The 9,684-nt window shown below is 41.6% G+C and overlaps 1 protein-coding gene across 4 annotated transcripts in view; it reads right to left on the bottom strand.

Moving 5' to 3' along the window:
- TRRAP (transformation/transcription domain associated protein) overlaps positions 1 to 9,684 on the bottom strand; it is a 193,842-nt gene that overhangs the window by 74,220 nt on the left and 109,938 nt on the right. For all 4 annotated transcript variants that reach the window (XM_019512890.1, XM_019512892.1, XM_019512891.1 and 1 more), the window contains one exon: positions 9,516 to 9,651. In XM_019512890.1, coding sequence (XP_019368435.1) covers positions 9,516 to 9,651 — 136 coding nt within the window. The remainder of the gene's footprint in view (positions 1 to 9,515; positions 9,652 to 9,684) is intronic.

Genomic DNA, 9,684 nt, shown 5'->3' with positions numbered 1-9,684 from the left:
AAGGAGAACAAATTAGCCTGAACTGCCAAAGGCAGACTGTTTCTAGTAGAAAAGCTAGCTGAGGCAAATCTGCAGTTTAGATACACCAGGCACACACGGGAAACCACTAGGAGAAAGAGAGGGCTTTCCTCCTAAAATTTCAGTTAATCGTGCTAGATACAGTGGGTAATTTAGAGAAAGTGTATTTTCAGCAAAATGCAGTTTTCAGTAAATTACTTTTAACTATAGTATATGAAAGTTAACAGCACCGATACATTCGATTAGTTATCCCCAGACAAAAACACTCAGAAAAGGTTCACCCTTTCTGTTTTTTTAGAGGGTGGATGCCAGTCACTTACATCCTTTCATACTTGTCGAATACTAGCAATTAAACAGAAATTAGGGCATTGTGTGCAAAACTTAATGCCCATGTGCAGACCTAAACAAAGGCTGTCTGCACAGTAAACTTTCAGTCCTTGATAATGACCCATGAGCAGTGTCATACCCCAGCCAGACTGTTTCCTAAAACAAAGGCAACAAGGCCAAAGTCACAGCCATGCAGGTGGCTCTGCAGAGCTAATCAGCCAGCCTGAAGCACCACTGGAGTACAATGTCGGTGCTTCCTTTATACATTCTTGCAGGATTGGAGATTAAATCAGGCAGAGATAAATACATGTCCTCCAATTATACGCACAGTAATTCCATCACTTCTCGCCCATCCTTCCACCTCTAAGGTAGAGGGCTCACGTGCTATTCCTTCTTCATTCATCCATGGTCAACCCCACCCTCCTAAGGATTTCTATGCCCACAGAAGTCTGCACTCCTCCAATGTTTCCCTGCCCCATGGTTATGCCACTGCACATAAGATGTATTCTTCCTTCTGTCCCAACCCATTCCACCCAAGGAAAAGCTTTCTAACATCTCCAAAATACCAATAATGAGGAACTTCAGCTTCCTGAAAATGGTCCCCTACATACTAGCACATAGCATAGGCACCAACTGCCTAGCTGGTAGAGTCCGTCATTCAGTTTTTATGAGAATAAGCAGCTGACAAATTTTTAAAATACTCTAGCACTAATTATATTGTTCATGTCAAAACAGCATTTAAAACACAGGTGCTCAGTCAAAGTGACATAACATGAATAAGGAACACATTTAAAGCTATTTTGAGGGACTTCTTAAAATGCAGAAATAGCAAATTGACAGCTAGAAGATGCACAGCACAACTCAGTTTAATAGCTGCATGTTGTACCTACATAAACGCTTTGGAAATAGTCTGTGGAAGAGTTGGCAAACTCATTTGAAAAGATTTTATTAAATTAAAGAGTGTCCATTTAAAATAACTTATCAATATTTGCCAACAACTGATAGCAAAATGGCTCCCCTGAACATGCAAATTTCCCATTGTAAAATTTCCCATTTGGACTGACGTACTGCATAAGATTCCAACTAAACTGACTTTGGTCTATTTTTGTTAGCTTAAGATGTATTCAAGGAGTCTCCTTCAACTGGTTATATACTGTATCTTAATTATTTTAAACATTGCTTCTGCTTAACCTCAACCAGCTATTATGACTGAACCAGGAAAGAGAAGCTGCCAGATAGCAACCCTACACTTATACAATGAAAACCATCTTTTTTATTACATTATATGCCGGAACATTAAACACAATGGCAATGTGAGCAAATGGAAATGAGTCTTGGGCCCTATCAAAGGCCACTTGGTATTTTAATAGGAGATTATTAAAACTATTTCCCAAAGATTTAGGAAGACTAATATATAGCTACCACCTTTTCTGACCTCTCCCTATGGATCAACAGTGGAACTTCATAGAACAATACATTTCATACAAGCTGTTCAAGCTCAGATTTCAAAAGGGTGGTACAAATGAATAGGCAAAGTGAAAATAGTAAGTAGAACAGCACAAAAATCAATTATTCTTTCACATCCTGCTACTTGCGAAAGCCTGTTTTCTGACACTGTTACATGAATCCAACTAAAGCCACAGAAGCTCAATTTATAACTTCAGTATTCTCTCCAGCCTGTCAGTAAGTGACTCATTACTGAAAATATCTCATTTAATATAATTCCAGCTAAAGTGTAACTGCAGTCACCGGTGATTGTCACATTTACTCAACTTGTTAGTCATCAACAATAGATCCTGTCAGACATGTTCAATTCACTAAGTTTCAACTCATGGATTAAAATTTACTACATGATGTACTCCTTATTTTACAGCTAAAGAAATTTCACTGCAAGTGTTCTTAAGAGTTTTTGTATAATTATTCAAGATTTTGTACATACCTGACCAGGACAGAATGAGCTGTTTTTAAAAACAGCAAACAAAATTCTAATTCATGTAGTAAACGTATCTGATTTATTCTCTGTAGGGTTGTACTCTGCAAGAGATCACCACAATTTTTTGATCTCTTAAATGACAAATCAAATATTTAAACCAAATATTCAGTTCTAGTTACCAGTAGAGTTAAAGGGAAAACTTCAACCTCTTATACTAAAACAGCTTGACAAGTTCAGTTTTGGGTCCTTACAAGCCAACACTGCATTTCATTATCCAAAAAAATGCTTAGCTTTTGCTGTTACAGCTGTTGAAGGAGTTATGCTTACTCTGGAGATGTACATGACGTAGCACATTTTCTCATAAGAAAATTAATAATCATAATAAAGCAGAGTTTGTGGCTACCCAGTGTACAGGGACTGAATCCATAGGATTAAAGAATGCTCAGCGCTCTGAAAACATTAGGAAATCAAAACAAATGCAGTCAATACTTGAATGGAAGTTACTAACATTAATAGCTTTTAGTTAATGGTTGTTGGGCTCAGAAACTGAACCAATTATTAAATTAGTATTTAATCTAAGTAAGGGGCTACTCATATTGGCTAAATCCATTTATGACATAAGAAGGAACTGCACAAGTTTCTGCACAGAATTCTCCAAAAACAATTGAATCGTGACATGAAATAAACCCGTTATTCTAGTCCTTGGCCTCTTACGTAAAGACCGTCAATCACATAAGCCATGTACAGACATTCGGTTTCTCCTGGGGAATCGCTGCTCTCCCAGGAGAAGCCACAAGAGTTCAGATGTCCAGGCTTTTTCTCCCAAAGTAAAAATGGTCACTCCAAGAGAAAAAATAACCTGGGAACAACCAGGGTTAAACCACCTCCAGGAGAGTTTCTAGTGGGAGGGAGTATGTGCACATGCTAAGATTTCTCTCAGAAGAGACCAGGCTGTCTTCCAGTATACCCCATCTTAGAGACAGTGGTCAGAACAGGTCCCTTCACAATCCCCACAGTATACTGCATGGAAACACAGGATGACTGTGGTCTGCAAATCAGGGCTGCCCTATACATTGCAAGGCAGTCTAAGAGGGCCTGCAGAGCACATAGATGTGTGTACAGGGGGTCTCCATGCCTGCAGTGTCAGCACAGCAAGCTCTTCGCTCTTCAGGGCCTCAGCATTTGAACATTTGGACACATGGCTCTGGGTAAGTTTTTCTATCAGGTTAACAAACCCCGGAGAATCCTCCAAGATTACTGTAATGTGTGTACATAGCATAGTGACTGTGACATGCAGAACAGCAAACTCCTTTTCACTTGTGACTTAGGGCGCTGGGTTCAACATCTGGTTTAAGCGACTGTACCTACCAACTAGTCTCAGCTGAACAAATGTGCTCAACAATAAAAAGTGTAATTGCTTTTTTAAAACAAAAAAAACTGCACTAACAAAATGCCTGAATTATGGTTTCCTATTCAAACTAAAACAGTCAAGAACCCATTCATACAACTATGCAGAAATAAGTGTACTGCAGTGGACAACTCAATATTATAGCAAGGTTCTCGAGAAGTCTAAGACACTATATATAGAGTAATGCTTTAAAGAACTGTACAAAGGTACTGAAATCCTTCCACTGCACAACACAGACTCTTAATAGGTGACATTCGGCATATTTTGAGACTCTTTGGGCTGTGGCTTTAAACTGTCTAATCAGGGAGGCTTTTGTCCATGGAAGACTTCTTTGCCCTTAAGTCAAAAGTATTTCCATCTGCACTATGCCTGTATAGAAAAAGGGACTCACTTTTACAACGTCCAGCAACCATCTGGTGTTATAAAAATCTACCTAAAATGCTACATTGCCGACTTCTGCTCCACGGAGAAAATACAATTCCATATTTTAGTCTTTAAAAGAGCCGTTTTCCATGTGCAGCACACTCCTATACATCCTGACTGCTGTACAACAGCCAAAATTTTAGGACACATGCATTCATCAGGCATATGGATAGCAAAGACTACATAGTCTCTTGAGTAGAAAATAGGAAAGGATAAGAGGAAGGTTAAGTGGTGTACAAGTACATGTGGTTCAGCCAAATGGATTATAAGCCAAAGCAATACCAACTCCATAATGAAAATCAGGAAGGCCAACATTAGGCAGTGGCAAGCAGTATATTTTATCAGTTGCTAAGTGAAAAATAAGATGATTGCATTCCCCCTACACAAGCGCCTTACCTACATGGAAATGAAACACAATACTGGTTCCATTTACAGAAATATAGCATATACAGGGAAATCACACACTTAATTTTGACTTCTTTAAAAATAAATAAACAAATCAAACACACTTGCAAAAGTCACATATTAAACTACAAGTACTGATTCAGAAACCTACTACTTTGAACATATTAACATATTTTGAACTTACAGCTGAAAGACTAAATTTGATGTAAAAATTATAGTACATCTGAAGTTTTGAAGGTTATACCTTTCCACATTTCCCTACATATGCAACATGCAGCAATTCCCATTAGCAATGCTGCAGTGCATAGCCCTGTATTTGAGTTTCCATTAGCAATGCTAACTCAAAGCAGTATCACTCATTGTTAGAAATCTGTAAGTTGATTAAAATTACTTTCAGGGAAAAAAAAAAATTACCATAAATTGTGACAGTTTACGGATCATTTAAAAAAGTTGGCAAACAATCAAAACTGAGGAAAGAATTGCTCAGGTCCCTTGTAGATTTTAAACTAAATCAATTTGAATTTTTATAAAGAGGCTATCTTCAACTACCAATTCTTCCTTAAAAGTAGCCTAGACACTTCACACATGAAAGCATAAAAGCAAAACAACACTGTTTACACAATCCAAATTTCCCAAAACACTACAATTCCTTGTCATACTGGTCCCCCTTTCCATCTTCGCCCTGTTCCCCAACATTGGTTCCAAGTCTCCTTGTCCAGCTAGTCTTACACTTCCCCCTCTCCCAACATATGCATAATGCAGTCAGCACTAGAAGCTATGAAAAGCCAGAGCAAGATACCATCTTCAGAGATTTTTAGCTGACAATGTTTAAGAAGTCTTTACCGACTGCGTGTGCGTGCATGTACAATTTTTCAAAGGCTTATCACTTAGCCAAATTTAAGCAGATGTTATGGGAATAACAAAGGCATATTCCTAATACAAAGACCACTTTATACCAAATTGGAGTTCTTCTTCCAGGTGCTCACCAAGGCATTTCCAAGAAAATAAAGCAAAAAAAAAAATGTTAACGGAGGTAAAAACATGTTCCCTTGTCATCCTAGGACTGTTTTAGCTAGTAATCCCTCTTCCCCGCCCCCCCCCAAAAAAAACCCACAACTGTTCCAGGTGGACACTCATCATGGATACATTTCAGCCAAAGTATTGATAATTTGCTACACTTAAAGCAACAGAAAACTATGTATCCTGGTGGGAAATGTCAAGGTAACTAAATAGCAGGCAGTGCCACCAGCACTGCCTATGACAGTCATTTAAAAATCCAGTTTAGTGGCTATTTTTAAAAAAAAAAAATTATGTTCATAAGTCTCATTTAAATTAACAGACTCAACAAAGATAAATAAAAGAAGAAACCTAATAGTTACTTAGCGGGGCAGTTTGTTTACTTTTTATTTAGAAGAGGGTTTTTTTTTTTCATTTAAACAAATGTGAAAAAACCCAAGTATGTTAAAGCAGTTTGCTGACAGGTTCCAATATAGAAGTATCCCCATCACCTTATGCCACTGCAGAGCAGAGCCATATTTAACGGGAGAAAAAGTAGAGTCAATATATTCCAAACATGCAATCATAACTCATCTCCTGGCGCACAGGAAGTCTGCAGCTTCAACTTGTGTCGATTTCCACAAAAATACAATAATATTGACTAGCACGATCAAGCAACGTGCGCCAACAGCAAGCTTACTCCAGCTCTTAAGCATATGGCTTCTGTTTAAACAGCATATGAATTTCACGTATTGCTAGTGTGATTTCATTTGAAGTTATGATGCTTACGTTAAGTTATCCATCATTACCTAGAGTTTCAGCATTTTGCTTTTATGTCCCAAAACTGCTTTTAAAGTTGACTGGTCCAAGACAGCTTACCATTAAGGGATGCCTGAGATCCCTCCCAACTCTATAATTCTATGATAAGAGAATAGAGGGGAAAGCTATATGGTATCAATCAAACTCAAGTCCTGACACCACAAATCAGTGTAGTTGGAGTTCTACACTAATGGGAAAAAAGTATGCTTGGGTAAAATTTGGGGATGGCTGCTCTGTGATACCATTTTGCCCCTGCACTGCAGGCTGTCACAGGCCCTAGACATGCCTGTTGCTTTAAGAAAGGAGAGGGCTCTGGAAGATGCCGAGTCAGCAGGCAGGAGAGCACCTGACTAGAAAGGGGCAGGGCTTAACCAAGTGATACGCCCAGGGCCAGAGCTTGGGCAGGCAGTCTCACCCTGGCCAAAATTGCCTTTTTTTTTTTTTTTTGGTCAGTGGGTGCTGGCAGGCATTAAACAAATAAAAAAATAAAAATATAAATCATGGCATTTTACCTTTAACACGGCACATTCCCATGACATGCCCAGGAGAGGCAGCATGGTACTTCTACCCGGCTCTACAGCATCTGTAAAGATTAGGCACTTTAGTGGGGCTTTTTTGGCACTTTTATCAATTAGCAGATTGAATCACCTTCAGCTAAAGTGCCAAAAAGCCCCCTGAAGTGGCTATTCTTTATAGACACTGTAAAGCCAGTCTGAAGTCACACACTGCCTCTTCTGGTGAAGTGTTTTTTTTTATTTAGTTTTTAATCTACAAACACCTCCATGGATGCTGAGCACCCACTAATTTTTTTTTTTCAGCAGATGCTTGCGCCTCGGAGCACCCATTGAGTCAGCACCTATGACCCTGGCTGCTGACATGGAAGGAACTCCTAAGCAAGCAGCAGCCACAGGGAGACTCTCCACTCCTAGGGGTAAGAGAAGGTAGCCTTAGAGCTAAGGTCCAGTGGTTTAGGGATTGGGACAAGAGGTGGTGGTGATCTCAACCAACCCAGAAGCAGGGCTGGGGTTCCAGGAGTTAGGACTCGAGGCTGAGTACCAGGGCCAGAGAGCCCGAAGCAGGCCTGAGGCACTGGGTTGCCCAGGAGAGCCAAGCATAGTTAAGGAGCAAAGGATAGGGGTGCCCAGCAGAGCTGCACCGACAGAGATTTTTGCAGCTGACACCAATAGCTGATTTTTAAGGAGGCATATCAGCCGATACCAATCTGATTTCCGATACCCAGCCCGGCAGTGTGGAGAAGTGCCTCCAGCTTATAAGTCTGGTGTGGTGGAAGGGGAAGGGGAGGGGGAGGCGAGAAGGGGAAGGGACTGGGGGGGGCAGATCAAGGTCCCCGTGGTGAGGGAGGGTGTGGGGCTGGGGCAAGTGCTGCCCAGGCGGGGCAGGGCGGGCATGGCAGAGCCATGGTTCATACGGGAGGCACAGGGAAGGGGGGGCTCCCGCCACTACGTGCCACTCGGCCGGGAGCCACTGGTCCAGCACCTCGTTCAGCACACACCTGCTTGTCCAGCGCCTCCCGCTGCTGTTCCTGCCGCTCTTCTGGGAGGGCAGGGAGGGGTACATATCGGTGCACCCCCAGATCTGCACAGGGCAGGACAGGGTGGGCTGGGGCCAGGGCTGAATCAATCTCTTCCCACAGCCCCTTCCCAGGGCAGCTCCACCCCACCAGGAAGAGCTTGGTGGGAGCCGCCAGACCAGCAGCTCCCAGCCAAATGGCGCAAGCCATCCACCCACCTCGCACCCCCTTGACAAGCCGCAGCTCTGTGCCGCATCTGCCCTGCCCCAGCCCCTGCCACAGCCCCACACACTCCCTCACGGGGGGGGGGGGGGCCTTGATCTGCCCCCAGCCCCTTCCCTCCCCTTCCAGCACACCAAACTAACTAGCTGGAGGCAGCTCTCCACACTGCCAGGCTGTGCTGCGGCTGCATGCATGCACGGGCTATTCATCAGCTAAATTATTGGCTTGATATGGTTGATTTCCGATATGGTAAATTTTCTTTATAAAAATCGGTGCTAATCCAATATCAGACCAATACATCGGTGCACCACAAGGTGCCCAGGTAACCGATTTAACCGATGTAACATAGGGACCCAGGGCACTGGGATACCCCTGGAGAAAGACACTTACTGGATAGGACACAGCATAATCAGTAATGTGCGAGGCACAGGCGTGGTATAAGGGGTAGCTGAAGCAACAAGGGCAGAGCAGGGGCCAAGTGGCTACTGGGGGGGCGGGAGTTGTTATGGCCATCCCTGGGATCAGTGCCTGCTACACAGGCTTACTTTCAGCAGAACTGAATGCTGACCATATATGACAAATATGCATGCTACTTTCCATGTAAACACACGCACAAATATGCCCATGGAACAGACTTGGAGAAATAAACTTCCAAGGAGTACTCACAGAAGCAACAGTTAAGAAGCTTCACCACTCTCAGGATATACTGAAATCTAATTATTTTATTTTATAATCTAATTAAGACTGACAGCAGGGGTTGGGTGTTCTTTATTGTTCAAAATCAACAATTTAAAAGCACTAGCACCACAGAGAATGGGCTTTTTCATTTTGAAGATGAGAGTTTAGCTGCAACTTATCTAGCCTTAGTTTAATTGTCATAAGCTCACCCTGTTCCCCAGAAACATGGGTTTTTCCCATCCTTATTTTTCCTGCCATTATGCACGTATTTTTATGTTTAATTTATTCCCATAAGAAGCCATTCTCTGAGGGGGAAGGAAGAAGAGAGATGGGGAGTTGCACTAATGCACAGCACTACAAATGCCCCTCCAAGTTTCCCTATATATCTCACTGAAGGTACTGGTAAACTACTTAGCTAGCCATTTGTTGCTTTTTACTAACTTGGCACCATATCCTTTCACTCACCCTGGCAACTGCTACCCTCTTATGAAATATCAATTCTGAATCATAATGCAACTTTATAAGGACACATAAAAAGACAGAAAAATAAAAGAGAATTAAGTTTGCTTGCTAAAACAATGTGCTCTATTTGCCTAAATACCCAGCTAGCTATACACTATATCAAAGAACATCCCCAAAGAGCAGATTACTGCTTCTGTGAAATGAGCTGTAATGCCAACTTAGTTGGAATACAATCAGCACAATGAACAACAAAGCATTATCACAGCACAGTCTCAAAGAAAAAAATAATTCACCTGCACCAGTGCCTCCTTCATAGCAGTCCAATTTGAAACTCTCCATGCACATTCTAAAACTAAATAGGGATTTATATGGCCCTTTGACTGGCCATACTCTGTTAAAGGTTCCCACTGGTTCAACTCCTTCGAACAGCTACAAAAAAAAAAAAAAAAAAAAAAAAAAAAA

Source organism: Gavialis gangeticus, unplaced genomic scaffold, assembly GCF_001723915.1.
Source record: "Gavialis gangeticus isolate Ggan-Ray unplaced genomic scaffold, GavGan_comp1, whole genome shotgun sequence".
Lineage (NCBI taxonomy): Eukaryota > Metazoa > Chordata > Crocodylia > Gavialidae > Gavialis > Gavialis gangeticus.
Note: the sequence above shows the minus strand (reverse complement) of the source record. Positions and strands in the feature narration are given on the sequence as shown.